Source organism: Pseudopipra pipra, chromosome 1 (assembly GCF_036250125.1).
Source record: "Pseudopipra pipra isolate bDixPip1 chromosome 1, bDixPip1.hap1, whole genome shotgun sequence".
Taxonomy (NCBI): domain Eukaryota; kingdom Metazoa; phylum Chordata; class Aves; order Passeriformes; family Pipridae; genus Pseudopipra; species Pseudopipra pipra.
The window spans coordinates 114,436,535-114,457,417 of record NC_087549.1 but is presented as its reverse complement, the minus strand read 5'-3'; the positions used below and the strand labels follow the sequence as shown (position 1 = coordinate 114,457,417).

The window sequence follows — 20,883 nt, the reverse complement described above, 5'->3', positions numbered from 1 at the left end:
TAGGTTATGTATTTATGAAATATCCCAGCAGACATGCCAATTGAGTTAAACCCATTAACAGTGAATCTTGCAAGAATCCCTACAGCTTCCCATCACTCAGTATCAGGCATTAAGATTGAATACAGGCATCAGCATAGACGATTACAGTCTCTGTAGAACTGACACCAGAGAATGGAGACAGGCAAGTCATCATCAGGCACAGAATTTTTCTGCTCAGAATAATTGCCTATTTGCTCTGTATTTGAGCTCTATTCCTTGGGCTTAGATCTCCTGCACATCTAGTTAGAACTTGCAGAATTAATATCAGGTTTCCTGTCACCTCACTCATTACTTTTGTCAGTGGAATTCAGGAAGAAGAGTCAAAAACATGTTTTTAGAGGCTATTTCTTAAGGACTTCTGTTTTTTCTTTTTTTGCTTAAATAGAAACCTGAGTGTTAGCATGTCAGGTTATTTCTTTAGACTACACTGGAAAGGACATCTGAATAAATTGGGATTTTACAATACAGGTATTGTTGCTCGAAGATCATTTTTGCGTTATCCTTTCTACCCAGAGCCACACCTTTAAAAAAAAACAACAAACCAAACCAAACCAAAACAAAAAAAAACACTTTAGAATGGGAAAAGTAGGTTAAATAGCAGATTGGATGTGTTCTCTTTAGACTTCTTTTTCAGAAGACTTCCTCTGTTCTGAATCTTAGAGCAGGCAACAATCTTTTGAATAGTGTAGCAATATAAAAATGCATTTAATTTGTTTACTGTAGTGCTAGGAAGTCTTGGTAAGTCTTTGTAAAGAATGATATACAGATGTCATATTGACAATCTTGACTGGAAAAGAGATTATGTCTTCCTCCAAGTCATGTAGGATTCCATCAAAAGACACAAAAGGCAGTTGTCTTGGTGAACCTGGACTGCCAAAAGACCAAAAATCACAAGGTCCCGCTGACTTCAGCAGATTTATACCGGCTGAGGAAAAGCAAAAAAAGCAGTTTAATTCTTCACACAGATGAAATTTAAGTAAATAATACAATCCTGAGGATACATTCAGAACAATTGCTACTAAAACCTGCTTTTTTCCAAAGATTGTAAATGCTGTTATAGCAAATAAATTACCAGACTTTATTAGTCACTGCCACTGCAATTAGTGAGTGTACTGGAATTCTTACTCACTATTTCTCTTCCTTTAATATTGAGATTTTTTTTTCGTTTCTTTTTTCTTTTTTGTGCACACTCATATATGTCTCTCAAGTTTTAGCTGTTATTTCCCTTTTCTGTCATAAAAATGTAAAAGATATCATTTTCATTTTTTAATCTGTATTATACCTAATCATTAATTAGCTAATAAATCTTTACAATAGAATAACTATGCCAGCTGGTAGCTTGACAGAAAAATATATGTGTTCTTTTGCTGAACTCTCTTGTTTTGTCCTCACTCAAATGTTTGCACATGGCAGATTTTTTAAAAGATTAACATACACAAAATAATTATTCATTTCCATCATAATTTTGGGACCTTCTTGGAGAGAACATGCGCAAAGGAGTTCAACATGAAAGAGAAAAGTTAAAAATATGCTTCTCTGCTATAATTGATCTTGGCTTTGTAGTTGTTTTAAAATATGACTCTGTATGTTATTAAAGTGAGGAAGTTTCAGATCATGCAAAAATCTTCTGGAAAATAGGTTTTATATCGGAATTAGAAATAAAATGAAAAGTAATGAGAAAAGAAATTAGGTTAAAAGGCCAGAAAACCCATTAGAAACTGTATGTTTGTGTATTATCTAGCAAATCAAATGTCAGGGGAAGACATTTGTGAAATAATTATCAATCATTTAAAACAAAAAGGAAGCAAACAACAGAAGCCTTCATTTTTATATTTCAGAGGCTAAATTCAGGCTGCTGAATCCATCAATAAGGCAATTACATGGAATTTTTGTTCTACTTTTAAAAGATGTTGAACAGTCACAGCTTCCCTTGCAGTCATACTGTCAGCAACTTTACTGGGAAACTTCACGACCCAAACATCATTTTCTGTTCAGAGGTAGAACATTGATATTGAAGTGAGGGGTTTCATTTCACACCTGAACAAGAAGAGACCATTGAAATTATGGACACCAGAGTCATCAGAGCCATAGCATGCAAACTGAACAGCGTTGAGAGTAGATGTGGAGTGAGACTTGAGAATAAACTTGTGCCTTGCCAACAGGAAACTTTGCAAAAAGAACAATAAATGAGAAACAGCAAGACCATAAACACAGATAAGAAAATGACCATTCTGTTTTCCTTCAAGTTTCCCTTGTGCAGGCATTCAGATTTCTGCATGCTATTCTCTAAGGCCTTAGTGCCTTGAACCATCTCTTTACGTGTGCCTTACGCTATTTGACATAGGGATAATCCCAGAGGTTTGTAAAAGGAGGTAAATTTTGGACAATCAAGCTGTTCTTGAAATCAGCTTTCAAAACTTCTTGAAAGTAAAGAGGGACAAGTCTATATTTGAACAAATAAATTTTATTAAGTACGGACTTACTTCTGTCTGTCTTCACAATAACATCATCTTTGACTTCATATGGAGATGACAGGGACATGAGCACAACCTGTTAGGTGACATTGCCCTCTAGGGACATAGATAGGAGTGTTAGCCTGGAATAGCTAAATATTACAGTGAATAATACACGTTTATTTGAAGCTTTAGATAACTGCGCTTTGACTGTTCTGGCATTCTATATTTGATAACTCTCTACAGATACTTGATAATATATATGTATATGCATAAATGCTATGTGCAGAGACACAAACGTGCACAGAGAAGTGTCTGTGTGTACGTCTATAATTGCATCCAGTCCTTGCTATCACTACAAGCTCAATTTTCATGAGCAGTGTAGATCAAGCTGTCTTCCAGCGAAGCCTTTTAGTGAGCTGATGGTGTCATTGCAAACTTGGATAGGTGAAAGAGATTTTTCCCGAAATAGAGTAAAGTGGGAAATGGGGCTGAGAAAATAGCACAGCTAGGCAGAGCTATTTGAGAACGGTTATCTCGTGAATAAATCTACACAGGAACCCAGGAGATCTGTACTCAGTGTCTGTATGACACTGGACAACTTGCATTATCCCCATGCTGCAGCTCATCTCTTTGCGAAACAAAGGAAATAATTCACTACCTACTGGGAGAATGAAGTCATTAGTGCTTGTAAAGTGTCTACAAAGTCTGTGATGAGCACCATAAAAACTCCCATCTTAAGTATGCAAAAAGTGGCTGCTGAAGTTACCTTAAAGCAGCATGGCATGAGGTAGCTTGAGAACTACAAAGGCATGCTTATACCCTAATCCTGCAGCACTAGTACATGTTGCATAATGTAAATATGAGATAATAAAAGCAAGCTAGTTTGGTCTGCATTGACCATTTCAAATAACTGTATTTTTCTTTCAGTATTGTATAGCAAGCATTCCTAGAGGAAACATGTAATGTTATTCTGGTTTGGCACATAGGCACCCTAAAAGCAAAAAGCTCTTGCCCAAATGCACTTTCATTTTTGCTTATCCAGGACCAGAGCAGTCTGTTGCAAATAGACTGGGCTGAGCCCTGAGTCACTGTGGTTGCATCTGATGTCGCATGTCCTTGTATTTCAGGCCAGGTAATATATTCCTTCCAGGACAGTTAAAAAACCCTTGCACATACCATGTAGCTGACCAATAAGTTTCCAGGAAATCTCATATGGCTCTGTCCCACTGAATGCACAATTTGATAGATCTACATTAAGCATATGGCACATTTCCAAGTAGGCCAGTTCTCAGGACACCTCAGATAGACGTGGAGGCAAAAAAATCTTGCGTTTTCCATCTTCTGTTCCACCGACAAGTCCATACTGGCCTATTCAATACAGATTCCTACACCCTTTGGCATGGAGTGTTAATATCACTGGTTATCAGTATTAGAAGCTTGTCCTTCTAAATTCAGAGCAGAGTTTTACAGTCTGAGGCTTTGTCCTCCCCACCCAAGAAATGGAACAGTACTGCATAGGAATAACGAATGTGGCTTAATGGCAGCTTTTTTAACCATTGATTTTGGCTCCTGTTAGAATCAACAGTCAAACAGAATCCTGATGCTGAATAAAACCTAGGGTTCTGTTATTCCTCTCCTCAACACTTCTATTAAAGTTAAGAATACCTATCTATTAAAGGTATAAATAGAGCACTTTCTACCATGTTTTTTTGTTACAATCAAGCCTCATAAGGCGGTACAGTATTCTACTGTTGTGTTAATTCGCTAGCATTGATACTAACATCAGTCTGTTGTGCTTCTTTAGCTAGAAATTTTGTGTGCCGATCCTAGCTGAAGCATTTGGAGAACATTTGATAATTTGGGCAGTGTTCATGTTTTCATTACTCAGTCTTTACCTTACCCTTCATTTAAACCTCTTCTGACCATATTCAGGACTGGGATTTTTCCTCTGTCTCTGGATGTGTACCAGTAAACATTCTCAAAAAGGTTTTTTCCCTCTCACTTTAGTATGTTTGTCTCTTATCAGTTTGCAAGGTTCAGTACTAAGTTGCCTTCTCATGGCAGGAGAAAGGCATGAGGTCTCTGCTAGGCAAGTAGAAAAGTTGTTGCCCTTTAATTCTTACTCTACTGTGTTGTCTTCAATTTTTATTAGCAACCTGTTCTAGACTTTGTTCTCTGTCTCCAGGGAAATACTACACTGCAAGCAATAAAGCTGGCAAAAAGTAAAAAAAGAAAAAAAAAAAGTAGAAAGGGAAACAGAGCCAGATTAACATCTCTGTTAACAGTAGAGTGAAAAATATGATCATGTTTTCAATGGACTCTTCTTAAGCTGATGGAAATTGCAACCTAGAGGTCATATACTTAGTCACTGGTAGCAGAATGTTGTCACTCCCTGCTGGCTGATTCATGAAATAATTTGCTCTGAAGAAAATTGCTGTTTCACATCAGCTGGAAACGGCTTTTGCCAGACTGTACTTTGATACTGCTGTTGAGTTGTAATCATGCTTTGAATAGAGTTGCACACAGACTCATCATGCCAGCAGGGCTGCATCCACATGCCTGTAAGCCAAGGAAGGATCCCACTGAAATGGGGACAAAACCTTAAAGAATGATTGGATTTTGGCATAAGAGACTATTACTATTTCTCATAATGTAATTTATGTGGAAGAGAGGTCCTTGCTTTTTCATCTTTATGTAGTCATCTCTAATTGTATTTCCCATGGCATCTAATTGTTGGCTCATCTGCAGATTTTGAGATAAGCTTTTAAACTGACTTTGATAAGAGAGACCGGGTTTTTTTGTGTAGAGAAGACTCAACAGTCTCCCCAGTTCCATTAGTGATTTGATGCCATACAATTGCTCTGAGACTAGGCACAGTCTTAGTGGGTTCCTCAAAGTGTAACAGAACAGGTCTTCGTTCTCTGTTTTCAGATAAAACTACATTTTTTATAAACTTCTGTTATTCTGCTTGCTATAGGCAGTGACATTCAGGCAGTTAGAATTTATTTTTTTGCTGCAGTCTTTGTGCTTGTGAAGGCCCCTGTTGTCATCCAGAAATGGAGAAGGGCATGAATTGCATTTGCTTTTCTGTGAAGCTAGAACATTTTCAAGGCAATTCAGAAGCATTCCTCTCTGTTCTTCTCCTGGTTTTCCCTTAATTTTTTTAAAGTGTTTTGCTTTGCATATTTCTATACCTTTTTTTTCCTTTTCACCTATTCTTTCTTGTTGTGCTTAGCTTGCTCCTGTTCTGATTATTCCAGTATTTTTAACTGAAAGAGTAGAGGACTGACTTTTGCTTTGCCAATCTTAGCATTGAAATCCTATTCTTTTTGTAATTTTTGGGTGCATGGCAAAGCAGGATCTAGTATGACCTTCCTACAACCTCTGAGATGTATTACACAGAGTTAAGGATTAGGCTATCACTCAGCCTCTAATATGTAAGTTTGCTTCCTTGTCTACCCTCAACTGAGAGCTCTGCATTTGAAAATTTCCAAAGGGTTTAATGTTATCTATTTAATATTCTAGGATATTGTCTCAGATGATAATAAAAGATTTTTAAGCTGCAAGGGATAGAATTTTTCTTATGTCATAGCACATTAGATTTAGTGTTGGTATCATCAACACATTTTTGAAAAGTGATAAGTATGAGTAAGATATTCCATTGTCTTGGGAAAAGATTATAATTTCATTTTGTCTTTCCCTTGGATAAAGTGTCATCATAAATAGGTGGTTTAGTGGAAAATTCCCAGTGAAAGCACTATGCAGTTTTCTGTCGTGGAAATCACAGGTACAATTGTGCCTTGAAGGAAGAGACTTTAATCTGCTGCAAAGCCTCCATGTCCTGGCAGGAGCTTCAGCTGGTTGTATGCTACAGGGCCTTGCTGCCTTCTTGCCCTTCAAGAAAATGGGAGTTACTCAGCAATTTTTTTTCCACGTACATTTTTGTTTATGTCCTTTTCTAGCACATGCCAGTGCCATACTTGCTCCCTGCCTGCAGGCACTTGAGGAGGGGAGCAGTTGACATTCAGCACAGTAGCAGCCAAAAATGTGTGTCTTTCAGACTCAGTGCTTGGAAGTTGCCATGAGGAGCAGCCGGTGCACCCAGTTGGAGCTGTGAGGGGTATTGGTCTGTCCCATGGGTGCTGCATAGTCTGCAGTCCATATTCTGCTGTCATGTGTTGTTTCTAAAATATTTCCTCCCTCTCTTTGGGCCTGTTTACAGAAGAAAATGGTAAGAGCATGCAGTGAGGTTTTGTGGTACACTAATTATTCTGTCCAGGTTTTTTAGCGTGATTTTGGATATTCTCTACCACAGCAAAATGGACTCCTGCCTTTAAGAACCAGTCAGTCGCTGTCTTGTAAATGGTTTCTGCTGTGTAACCTATACCAGTCAGAGTCAAATCCACTTTTTAAAGTTGTTCCTGCACTGAAGTGAGGAAGCTGGCAATGCTCTTAGCAAACACACTCATTTTAGGGCATACGCTTTATACCTTTCAGTGAATGCAGAAGAGTAAAATGAAAGAAGGGCAATAACCATAAAAATAATTTTCCCTTTGGCTTTTCCTTCACAGTAGTGGCAAAATTATATGGCTTATCTATGCCTTAGAGTATAAGTGGCTGGAGATTTGTTGCTGCACCCAGTAGTCATTATTAGAATGTGTGTTAGTTACAACTGATTTAAATAAAACGATTTTCATTAGGCAGAGAAAAAAAAATCTGAATAATTCTGAATATTTTTAAACTGTTTAGAAGATTGATAGCTGGTTAAAAATTAGCTTTTTTTTTTCCATTTACACGGGAATGTTTCATGCATCCACAGTAATCAGTGTTTTTAGGAATATACTGTTTCAAGTGTGATATCAAGAAGGTCATGTTACTGCTTTGACCACACACAATGGGAAATATTTTTTCCCATTTTTTATGTTTTCTACTGCTACTCTTTAACAGGCTATGAATAGAGCTGCAAATAATGTTAGCATTACATATATGACCGGTTTTTTATTGCAGGGACCATTCACAAAGACACAACAGATGTGTCTTTCCCTAACTGGGAAAAAAAAAGTATTATTTAAACACATATGTGTGAATTAAATAAGCTAATGGTCATAACTGACTCATGGAGTATAACACTGTGTTGCATAAGCTCTTCTGGACATGTGTTGGAGCGTGAACAGCAAATGCCAAAACTCAACCTTAATTATAAAAAATAAATGTCTGTTTACAGCAGTTATCATTATGTTGGTGGAAAGAAATCATTGTATTGACATGAAACATTTGGCCTGGTTTGCTTGTTTATATTGAAAACATATGTTGGAAGAGATTTTTTTTTCTCTGGTGTTAGTTCTAGTTGATACAGACAAATGATGTGATGATAAAGTTCTGGTTTATCTAAATAAATACATAATAAAAACTAATAAATAAATAATAAAATAAATTTACGTAAATTGCATACTACATATTAAAAAATCCTTAAATGGCTACATGAAATAACCTTTTATGAACAGCATGAGAATTAGTTCTTTGTACTGCATAAATTCTAACAATTTTATCTCTGGACTGTCAGTGCAAGTACATTTTTCTTAGTGGGAATAATAGCAAAGTCTCTGTGATCAATAATATTTGTTTATGAGAATAGTAAAAATAGATTTTATAGCAGAAGCAGAGAGCTATTGTTTTGAGAAGAAGCTTCAGATAAAAGCTTTGCATTTGCTCTTTTCTCCTGAGACTACTAAAGAGAACACTAAAAAGTAAAATGAGTGACCACAGAAGCAAGTAGGGTCACCCATTACCAGGAATTCATTTTATTTCCATTAGAGAGGAACTAGAAAGCATCTCACACTATTTGTACCTGATTTTCCATTATAAATTATGGTACATGAGATCATTTAAAAATTGCTGAGCCTTTCAGATGAAGCCGACTCTGTTGCTGTTCCTTAATAATTGAACAGTAAGAAATACAAGATCTCCATTTTCATCCAAACAAAATAACTTCTGAGATGGGAGAGGACAAAAAGGTATAGGAGGTACAATTTTCCTGAAAGCTCATTGGGCAGTCTCAGAGGGAGATTTAAAGAGTGGGTTTGGATCCACATTTAGAGGGTGAGATTTTCTCTACTTCTGCTTGCAGATTGGAGTCCTGGGACCACACACTCAGCTGGTGTGCATTGGTAGAGGAGCATTCAGGTGGTATACCAGGATGAAGTAAATGCACTAAAGTCAGGGTGCTACTTTTTAAAAATCATGAAACAACTCAGAGCTCACCGCCTCAATATATGAACTTTAAGCTTTAATGCCTCTCTGGGATGAGAGGCAACACAGTAAGACAGCACAACATCACTGTGTAATTTTTTTTTCCTGAAAACTGGTTCTGATGACAGGGTGGACATTGTCTTGCCTTTCTTTACATGTTGTTATTAATAAGAAGGGATTGCAGCTTTAAGTTTAAAGACCCAATAAAACACCAGCACTTGAAATTTGTGAGTGGTTGCATGGAAAAAAAAGTGCTGCAAATGAAAACAAAGTTTGTAAGAGATACTCCAACATAATTGCTGTTGTATTTAGTTCCAGGTCAAGTCATAGTCTAGGAACCTGTGCCACAACCCATTGAAGGTATTAAAAGTGTTCTCATCAACTTATATATTTTAAGTTCGGCTTTTTTTTTCATTTAATTTGGAGGAATCAACTCCTACCCAAACATGTACTCCAATGAGCCTCTGCAGCAGTGAGTCAATATAATAACAATGGTAAAAGCAAGCCTTTTTTTCTTTTTCTTTCCTTTTTTTTTTTTTTTTAATCATAGAAGTCAGAATCTCAGACAGTAATTAGTATTTTCAAAATGTATAGAAAACCATAAGAAACATAATTTTGGGATTTTGGTTGTTTTGTTTTGAAAAACTGTTCACTCTTTTCAGCTGTTGTCAATGGGAAGAAACTCCTGATAGGGGACAATTGTATTATTGTAAATCTTTATTCTACAATTTACATAGTTTTGAGAAGGGCTGTATAGACTATTTTTTTTTCAGTGTCTTGCTTAGTTACTCTGGCATGACAGAATTACAGGGAAGCTGTGGCACTTAAGTTCCACACAAAAATTCTTTAAACATGGAAAGGTGGGTTGGTTTCTTAAGCATTCACTTTTTAACAGTGCTGATTAAGCAAGTTAGAGACCTTGCTTATTTAACAAAAAAGCCATTTTGTATCTACTTGTTTCAATATTATTTATTATCTATCTCACAGATAATTGTGAAGTGCTTTCAAGACTTGGATCAAATAATTCTCTTCAAAATATGATACTGTCTCAGTTTTTTGGTACATGGCTTTTCCAGTGAGGCAGGAATCCAAGGGAGTCTATCAAAGTGTTTTTTGGAGGAGATATTAACCCAGCCAAATTCTATGTTTTGTAATTAGAACTGGCACATTAAAAGAGTGTGCTCTAAATTTCAGTTGATTACAGATCCTGTCCAAAAGTCATGGAAAACACTGGCCTGAGCTTGGGGCGTGTGAAATGATTTCTGCAAACTGATGAACATACCTAGTTGGTTTGGTTGCACAGTCATTCCGTTCCTCTTTTGATGTAAAGGCTCTTGGAGAAATTTTAAAACTGCGAAATAATTTACTCCTTTAGCTTCCTTTTCACCCAGTAGTTAAAGGTTGTGAAGAGCTGTCATAGCATTGGGTGCAAAGGATGAACTACAGCTGCTATTTTTCAGCATTACCCTGGGGACCTCCAATAGGGCAGAATTTTGCTGTATCATCAAGTTTGAGGAAGCTGGTTTCTCTAGCACAACTCATGGGCCAGGATCTACTCTTACTCACAGTTACATCAAATTTAAATTTGGGTTTAGTAGAGTGGCTTTGGATTCAGTGAGAATGTCTTAATTTCTGTGAGCTCTGATTCAGGCCTTTCGTTTAAAATAAAGACAGAATCCAGTGTTAAAGTGCAGTGTGTTTGTTATTTAATTAGTTAATAGTTAATAAAGTTAAATAATAAACTTCTTAATTCTGTTCTGCATTTGCTTGTCAGGCATTCATGGTCTCCAACAGAGACCAGCACTAGAATTGTTTGAAAAATGGAGTTTGTTAAAATAAAAATATGCGATTATATTACAACATTTCAACACTGTTTTAATTTCAGTTTTGCTACTTTGATTTAAGTTTCCATACCACATTGAGGCACCTGTTTCTATAACAATTATAACAGTTTCTCCTTATCAGCAGCATTGGAATGGAGCATTATAATAGGCCAGAATCAGGCACTCCCAATCTGCTCTTCCGGTGAGAATTTTAAAAGGAAAATAGTTTTTTAGACAAAACCAAACAGTAAAATGAGTGTTGCAGTTTCTCATGGAAAGGCAACCTTAGTTGCTGATCTGCTCTAACAAATATTTGTGGGTGTTTCTGCAACAATATGATTAAGCGTAACTTTTCTATGTAGTAGCTTGAGTGTTTGGATTGCATGCAACAAAATCTGGACCACACTTCAAAGTTGGTGTGCTGTTTCTCCAACATACACATATGGTTACTTGTTCTACCTGCTCTGAGTAATTTCTGTTTCACAGGATAGAAGCACTAACTTTATGCTTAACACATTATTTCTCCTTTAAGATTTATTTTTCTTTTCTAATGTATTCTTGCTCTTTGTAAATAATTATTATACAAGGAGATGACAGGATTGCTTCCTGTTTCTTAAGACAAAGAGTTGAAATAGAGGTAATTAGTTAAGCTATAGTACAGTTTATCAGAAGTAAACCCCTTTTTTTAACTTGCTTAGCCAAATAGATGTTTGCATTATATTTGTTGCTTTGGCATCCTTTTCTCTTATATGAAAACAATAGTGTTGTAGACACTAAAATGCAGTGGTAACTCCTTTTTTTGCTTTCATAATCAGCTGTACACGTCCAGTGAATATCATGTATTTCAGTTTAACTGTAAACCTACTGAACAAACGTACAAAGATGGTGAAGGACCTAAAGGGGAAGCCATATGAGGCTGAGGTCACTTGGCTTGTTCAGCCTCGAGAAGAGGAGACTGAGGGGAAACATCGTAGCAGTCTACAAATTCCTCACGAGGGAATGTGGAGGGGCAGACATTGATCTCTTCTCTCTGGTGACCAGTGACAGGACTCAAGGGAATGGCATGAAGCTGTGATGGGGAAGGTTTAGGCTGGATATTAGGAGAAGATTTTTCCCCCAGAGGATGGTTAGGCCGGGGAACAGGCTTCTCAGGGAATTGGGCACAGCACTAAGCCTGGCAGAGTTCAAGAAGTGTTTGGACAACACTCTCAGGCACATGGTGTGAATGTTGAGGTCCTGTGCAGGGCCAGGAATTGGACTTGACGATCCTTGTGGGTCCCTTCTCAGGATATGGTTCTGTGATTCTAGGAAATGTGCCATATATTGCTTGACCTGCATTAAAAGCACTGGTTCTTGTATATGTTAGGGTCTGTCCTGTGACATCACATTCTGTATCATGGACTTCTGTATGTATTGTTCTATTCTGTCCTTCAACAACTTCATGTGGGGCAGGATGAAGTGTTTATTTGCTTCATTTCTCATGGTTTCCTTACTAAGCTAATACTTTATCCTTACATGTCCTTTTATCCTTTTGTGCCACGTACCATCTTTTGTAATTCTTCATTTCCCAAGAGCAGAATAGCTAGGGTTTTGTTTTATAATCTTCCTTGAATTTGAGTTTCATTTATTTACAGCTTTGGGATGAATAAGTATTGCGTGATAGAACTTTCCTAGAAGCCAGCGGACTCACTAGAGCAGAGAGTCACTCTGTTGATGGAGTCCTGGAACTTTTATATTTTCAAAGCTAACAACAGCAAAATTCATTTTGTAAATAAGCTCTGAAGGACCCAGGAAGACCTTAGTCCTGCTGGGTACATGCATCTGAGCCCTCTGAAATACTGTATGAGTAAACAGGTCTCCTCACAAAATGGCTTTGATGTTACCATAGAGTGAAGTTTTTCTTAAAGACTACAAATGATAGATCTGTAGGAGACAAAGAGGTTAGTTCTTGCATGGGTCTTTCAATCAGTTGTTCTGTGTGATTTGTACATGAAAATGTTATCAAGATAGTTAAAATTTGGAAGGCAGTTAGGAAGAAAAATAGTTATCAGAGCTTGATCAATTTGTATGCTTTTTGTAATTGTGAACTCAGTTATTACTATGCTTAGTTTTTTTATTGTGGAGGAGGATTTGCCAAGGCTGAAAAAGAAATTAATCCAACTTTCTCATTAAAACATGCTTTGAAAAAGATCATTGACCATGCACTGACCATTCATTGACATGCCAATGACTTTCTCATCATTTTTCTTCACATTAACAAAATAGATCTGTCTGAAGACCCACATGAATGTTCACAATGCACATGTTACTAGGCTGTCTACTGAAAATGTTACTTTCATTCTTGTAAAATATGAAGAGATTAAACTCTTCCTGACATGCTAAAAAATACTCTGTCTTCAAAAATATTCATAGTAAAAGCAGATATAATGCATAAAAATGTTCTTGTTGTTTCTTTTTATATATGTAATTCTTGCCATTGCTGGACAGGTGATGCTATATGACTGAATCAGAAACTGTGGAGAACAAGCTTTTCTCAGTAACTCATAAAACATTAGAAGTTTCAGAGCACCTGAAATAATGAAAAAGATTCACTGACAAATGACAGCTTTCATCTTCCTTTATGAAGCACATGCTCATGAATATATACATTTTTGCATATGTAGAAGCTCAAATATATCTCCCTTCCAATGAATGAAGGAAAAAGGAAATTATGTATTCAGAATTAGTTAGAAGTTTGCTTTTTTGTTGTTGTTGTTGTTGAATTTTCCAGTTTAATTGAAGTTCACTTCATGAGTTGGAACATTTCTTAGAGGCTGCAAGATTTGAGAAGGGGGCACTGTTATCCCCATCGTCTTCCTTCTAAAGGTTTTGGGCTATTTTAAATACCAGTGTTGCTTTTGGTGATATTAACAGCCTTTTGGCAGTTCTGTACTGTTTGTCTGCACAATCTGTCCATCTAAAGTAGCAGAGCATGAGAAGCTGATCTCCTGAGGGAACTCTAACAATATCGACAGGCTTGATTGACATAAAGCCAGTCTCTCTCTTTCACCTCCACTGAACTCTTAGAGTAAATTCAAGGCCTGACTGAAGAGAGATAGAGGTTTAGCCATTGACTTCCATGGGAACAGAATTTAAACACTAAATTTTAACTACTGCCTTCTCCTAAGGCAGTCCTGAGTATCTTGGCAAATGCTGTTTAGAAGCACTATCAATTTGATCCCGCTTCCTTCTCAGGACTCAAAGCCAAGTTCAGGGCTATTTATGTCTTATTAACTAGAGCAGGCTTTGGATGGGAACTACAGCAAGCATTTAAATCTTCTCCTTGAAAAATGGGTTATGGCTTAATGAACCTTGTTCAGGTTACAGCTGTTATTCATTCTTGATATTTGTGTTTGTTACTGTCAGGTAGAAGTCAAAGAAAGAGCGGTGCCTTCTATCTTGAAGAGTTTATCAGGCTGGAATAGCCTGAAATTTGTTTCAAGTGAATCAATTCTCACTTTTCTGACAGGAAAATAGCAACAGTAGATTTTCCAGATATGCTTCAAAATACCACATATGCTCAAAACTTAGAGGATGTCAAGAACCATATAAAAAGATACGCTTATCGCTTCAAAATGTGAACATCTACAGATATACAAATTACATTTTCTGTTAAGCCAGCAGTACAAAAGGTGAGAAATAAGGCAGGGGCATAGGCATTTTTTTTTCAGTCAGTGTGTTCATACAGAAGAAAAGGAGAAAAGTAAAAATACAGTCCATAAATTGAAGAGTATGTGTGAAATGGAAAAGAAAAAACAGGAAAGTTTAAAATATTCCCAATTTTCCTTCCTCTCCTTCAGAAGTATTTGGGGGTAAAATATACCACTTCTACTGCAATCTATCATTATTATTCATCTAATATTGATATCATTCTACTAGTTCCTAAATATTTTCTTTTCAAATTGATAACCATAGTAGCTAATTGTGATCTTTTTCTCGTCTGAAGTAAATTTATTTTTTTAAAGCACTTTGGAAATTTAATGAAACCATTAAAAAGAATTCTACTTAGAAATAGTTTTACTCACATGGTGGAATGGGATGTGCTCTTTATAGTAACTGTTACACTCTACCTTGTGTCCTGAAAGAAGAGATTATTAATTTGATTTTTTTTATATATTTTGAGCTTGGTAGTTGTTTCCAGGTGTAAACCAATACAGAGTTATTAAGACAATTTTCTGTCTTTCTTGATGCTACAATACCTGTGTTTAGGAAAAACAAACAAACCCCCCAAAACCAAAAACTAAAACCCTCAACCCAAAACCATCTTATCTGGGTTCTATCTTCCTGTCAAAATATTTTGGTTGGAATTTTTTGTCTCTTTTAATGTTGATCAACACAGACTAACTTTTTCCACAGAATTCCCCTCAGTTTGCTCTAGAGGAGTATGACCTCCCATGCAGAAACTTGCCCGTGCAGAGCATGGTACCACTGTCTCTTCCACCTTCTTTCCAAACTCCTGAAAAGTCTTTAAAATGTTTTTCAAATTTTTTCTAGATGGGGCTAATAAAGTTGTTTGGCAGTTCTATTAAATCTCAATCAACTTTAGGAATCCGCTAATTAATAAATATGAGGTTGTCAGATGGTAATGCTGGATAGTGAGAATTCCGGAAATGGCAACAACTTCCTATTTGTGGTTGGCTAATATATAGAGAGGATGTGTAGTAAAATATGTGATTTCCTAGCTTGTTTAACCACATCACAGTATATGGGCTAATACCACATGTGTACATTAGCAGATGATCATGGCATGTATAAATATCCAGTGTGCAGATGGTTTTTACATGGTCCTTCTAATGGCATTATATGTTGCTTGGTAGTTCTTCAGTGCTTAAAACAAAAAACTTTTGAAGCTTCAGCTGTGATGTTTAATTGGTCTTTCTTTAATGCTGGCTAAGCACCTGCTCCTCCCTCACAGTCACATCAAAGTGAACTCTGCATAACCACTCTGAAATCGTGCAGCATCGTGCTGTGGAGTAAAACTGGTAAAAGTGCGGGGCAATCAGCCCTGTAAGATCTCATCATCTGCAGAAAAAATCTCCGTAGCCACCTGGATGCTTTTAAACCTTCATTATTTTAAATTTAGGATGATTGGTTGAGCATTGCTTCTACCAAAATCTGATACAATAATCGAAGTCGGAGGTGGGGAAAGACCTCTGGGGTCACAGAGTCAAGCTTTCTGCCAATAATGGATTGTTCCCTGCAGTTCAGTTTCTAGTGACCTTGGAAATTACTAGCCTGATAAAATGGTAATGAAAAAACAAAGCTGTTATAGCTTCAGAAGTAGCCAAAGTGATGCTGTTCCAATGAAAAATTGGTTTTTTGATGTGAGATTCTCTACATGCATGGCTTCTTGGTTGCAGTTTTTGGGTGATCACAAATCTATGCTTTCTGACCCATTTTGAACTGTCTGTAATTAGGAGGTTGGGGAGATTAGCTTGTTTTAATACTACATGAATTTATCCCTTGACCAAATCATAATTTTTATTACAAATAAATAAGTCAACAACTTAATTAAACCCCCTACCACAATGTTTTCTTCATATCTCTGCAGTTGTATTCTTTCAACATTTCTAGCCTCTCAGAAACAGGAAATGAGGAGGAAAAAACCACATTTCTTGTTTTTTTCCATCAAACCCCCTGGTTAATTAGTTACAGACTTATCCTGCCTGGGAACCCAAAAATTCCTGAAAAGATTCAGAGGTTACACATCAGTTTTAGATTTCTTTCAACCAAGCTGATATTGGTTTGCTTCTCTGTTGACATAGGCAACAAAGGACAACCGTCACATACACCTAACGAAGTGGGTAGAATTTGACCCCTTTTCTAGGGATGAAGCAGCAACGACAAGCTACCCACCAGCATGCTAATTACACTAAAAAAATATTTTAGGAGGCTGTTATAAACTGGATGGAAAAAGATCCCAAGACACCAAGTTCCCTTCCTGTTGTACCCATTTGATGTGTGGTGATTTCTTCACTACAGGGCCCTTTTGTGGGCTGCCTTTTTGGGTGTGCAGCACTGTGAATATCCTTTCTTTCTCAGGTTCCCCTCACCTCCCTATTGTATTCACACACTTCAGATCTCACTTGGAGAGGAAAAAGGTTTCCTCAGCTGCCAACTGCCAACTTATTTAAAAGAGGAGTTAAAAGGAAAAGAAAGCTAATTGGATTGTGCTTGGCAAAAGTCTCTATTCTGTTCTGTTTATTCAAATTTTTAAAGGTTTGGGTGCTGAGAAACACTGAAATAGTGAGAACACTTATTCCTTAAACAGGTTCTTGCAAAGTTTTTACAATAAAAACAGAAAGCTGCTTTAGTAAAGCGGTGTTTATCCTTGCACTAATGCTGGTCATGAATACGTGTCTAACTTAGTTGGAACTAATGCCTGACTATACTATTCCACTACAGCAATTTACCATTTTGCGTAGGCTGATTATTTTTTCAACAATATTTGCTAAATTCTTTTAAGGGCTGCCAGTATATATTTTTTGAAGCTTAGTTAATAAGAACAGCTGCCACTGGAGTCAAGGCTAAAAGAGGCAAAAAATATCTGCAGAAGGCAAGATTTTACTTCAAAAGATCAGTATTACAAAGCACTACTGTTGCTGGTATAATCACTTTCTTTGGGGGGGATGCTAATATAGACTGGATTTCTTGTCTTCACAGCCCCCACTGAGCCTTTGCTGTGCAAATTTGCTGATGGAGGGCAAAAGAAGCGCCAGAATCAAAGCAAATACACACAGAATGGAAGGCCGTGGCCCAGAGAAGGAGAGGTAAGTGCCACGCGGCAATTATTTTCCTGGGGTTTGGCAGAAGTCAGCTACAGACCTGGAGGTCTACCTTTCAGGGCTACGAAGAAATCAGATTGCACACCAAATACAACAGTTTCATACAGAAAAAGCTTTGTAGGCAGTGGGGAGATGAAGGTTTATGATAATGTGTGGAGTGTAAGTTACAGGAAAGGAAAATTTCCAAGTTTGGTGTGGAACTGTGCACAGCCTGGTCCCACCGTGAGCGCTCTGTCTACAGCCGGACCTGAGCCGAGTATTCTCTTACTGGTGTGCCAATCAGCACCTGTGGTGTACCTTTTACAAATCAAATCAATTTGCACTGAAGCAAATGAACAGTGTTATTTTCTCCGTCTAGTTCCTGGTGATAAAAGATTATTAGGAAATAGGTGGGCTGTTCCAAAAAGGAGAGATGTACTTACACATCCACATGTAGGGTCCATGTAAAAGTTTTTTGCAAGCTTATTTGGGCTGAGCTCTTCATTCTGTTCAAGACAAAATGGTTTACAATAGTCTCAGCTACATCATGTGTACAAAGTTTTAAAATAATCTAGTAGTTGCTTTCTGCTATGCTGCAAATAGTCTGTTACTGGAGTTTCTTTTCTGTGTTCTTGTATGTGAAGTGTCCCCAGATGCGACTGAAAGAGGAAAGAAAATTATTTAACTCTTCAGGAGTTTGTTTACTATTTTGGAATTTAATTATAGAATAAAGATAAATAAGGTAGACCTGGTCATAGTCCCTTCTTATACATGGTGATAGCTATGAAGGCTGAAGGACTTACAAGTATTTCTATCCTAAACAACTATTCTTTGTATTTATGATTGAGACTTTAAGGAAAAAAAGTATATTGCTCAATTGTGACCCACAAGAATACAAGCTGGTGGGGGAGAATTCTGGTTGGTTGATTTGTTTGTTTGTTTATTTGTGGGGTTTTTGGTGGGTTTTGCTTCAATTTTACAAGGAAATTAAAAAAATATAATTGGTATTTCTAAGTTATATGAGGATTACTAGATGATTTCTGCTTTTTTGTAATGATTTGATTTTGCTAGCTGATAGTTTTCAGACCATTAGTTTATGACATACATACCCTAACACAATTGATGAGCTCCTAAAACAAACAGAAAGGCAGTTTGAAAGCGTACAAATTTCTCCCACCACCAAGGTGGTTACTGTACCCTGTTCCAATGGCAATGATCCATTTTTAGCTCCGTGGGCTGAAAATCTCAGTGCAGCAGACACGTTTGCTCTAGGAGATTGCAGAAGTCTCCAAAGGTTCATTGCAGTCTCTTGTGCTGTATGTCTCAAGAAATGGAGATGTCTTCTCAGGAGCCATTATGGTTTGTCACATTAAGGGTCTGCTGAGGAACAAGTGACCAAGAAGTACTTCAAGCAGTAGACTCAGGTCAGGGTAAACAGAGCTTGAAAAAACAAAGGTATATATATATAGGAGACAATAATAAACCCTCAATAAGGTCAACAATCCGTATTTTAAAGACCTCTAAATCCCTGCTTAAACAGTAAATACCATCATAGCTATTATCTCCAGTCTTCTCTTTTTCCTTCAGTTCAAATCAATGAAAAAAGAGAATATAAAGTTAAAGCCAGCAAGCCACCATTATGCCTGTGGCCTCTAGGCATCAGCTTATTATATCCTGCATAGTTCATTTGCTGCTAGTGGAGTGTTACCTGTTAAGCACAGTAATATCATGGTGAGCTAGAGGCAAGGTGTGGTTGGTGTGCTTATAGTACCAACACTTAAAAATTAATTTTCAGTGCTGGGAGATGTCATTCCTTATTGTTGATCACAGTCAACTACAGAGCTGTTGTCATGGTATAATGTACAAATGTGGAAAAATTGTAAAGATACAAACTCAGAAATATTTCAGACTAGATTTTCTCTGTTAACTAACATCTGGTTAATACTTTGTTGCACATTAGATATTTACTACTCAGAGTGTCAAAGACAAGGATACATATTCTCTTTTAGGGTTACTAATTTCTTGGATTTCTTCCCCACTGTTGTTAATCTTCATATCTCCAATGTGAAATTTTTTTGTATAATTACTCTTCTATTTTATATGCAATAGGGTTTTTCTAACTCTTTGTCCTTTAATAATCTTACTCTAAGCATGATGTATCATTCAGTTGTTCTCTATGTAGCAGCATTCAGGTAACCTTCCTACAATTACTCCTGTCAGTTTTAATTTCTCTTAAGAAGAACAGGCAGTGAGTAGTGAGAAATAATTGATATATGACAAGTGTCATGGTTCCGATTACAAATGGTATCTGGAAATATTCCCCTCACCTCTACTTTTTCTCTGTTTCTTCCCCAAAGAAAAGTATTGAAATAGCATCCAAGAGATTACTCCCTTAGTATTTCCACCCTGGCCAAATCCTGTGGTATCTACATCCAGATGTATTTTGGCTTTGCATTCTTGAATACTTGCGTGAAGGGCATTTCTAAAACATTAGGCGTGCATGAGGATTATTTGTCGAAAGGGCAGATCCGAGAGAAATTACGCCAGCCATTCTGTCACTTGCCTCAAACTTGAGCATGCAAAATAGAGACAGACAACTGTGCCCAGTACTCTGCTGTAGGGAGGGAATGGCAGAAGATTCAGTGGGGAGAAGCAGGTTTGCTGTAGTGTTCTCTCTGACCACGCTGTTCTCCGAGGTTTTACTCTCTTTTATGAAGAGCTTCTGTGGAATTTTATAAAACAGGATTACTTTCTTTTTTTTGGTAAAGTTTTCAGGTCATATTGCAGAATGCAATAGAAAATCTTATTCTTATCATATACATCTTTATAGATTTCTTCACAGCCATATAGAAATACTTTAACTGGCTGTTAAATTGGCTTCCTTTTTAAAGTCAAGTCTTTAGGAGTACAATGAATTTCTCTAGGGCTTTTTAGGGGGGTGGGAGTGGGTGGGTTTGGTGCTTGGTTATTTGGCCAGTTGCAACCAGGGAAGAATGCCAGATCTTGAATAGCACTTTCTAGTTCTTGACCTTCCTCTCTTGCTTGAAGTCCCGGGAAATGCTCAGCAGATTTACTGAGAGATTTAACTAAGGATTTGTGATGGCTGACCAGTTCTGGACTAAGGAGCCAAGAGTTTGGATTTAGCGATGGTTTTGTACAAGGCTTTCAAGTTAGACATCTAACATAGAAGTGCAATAAATGTACAGTGAAACCTGCAAATGCTGGAAATATTTGCTGACATAATTTCTGCACAGAGGTCAGTAATTTTTTTTCAGGCTAGTTTCTCATATGTCACCCTGGTTTAATTCATCACTCTGTTTTGAAACTTGTCCTGACAAGATCATATTGAGATGGTGAGAGAGGATAATCATATTCAAATTCTGTCTGTAAAATATTTGATTTAATTTACCTCTAAATTGCAATTGACAAGTCTAGAGGTGGGTGACATAGCTCCCGAAAAATGTTCATTTAGCTGCAAATGCACCCAGGGAATTAAGTGTAGTCACAAATTGA

The 20,883-nt window shown here is 37.0% G+C and overlaps 1 protein-coding gene across 8 annotated transcripts in view; it reads left to right on the top strand.

Moving 5' to 3' along the window:
- RBMS3 (RNA binding motif single stranded interacting protein 3) overlaps window positions 1-20,883 on the top strand; it is a 767,181-nt gene that overhangs the window by 658,516 nt on the left and 87,782 nt on the right. For all 8 annotated transcript variants that reach the window (XM_064672487.1, XM_064672497.1, XM_064672475.1 and 5 more), the window contains one exon: window positions 17,270-17,376. In XM_064672487.1, the coding sequence (XP_064528557.1) occupies window positions 17,270-17,376 (107 nt within the window). The remainder of the gene's footprint in view (window positions 1-17,269; window positions 17,377-20,883) is intronic.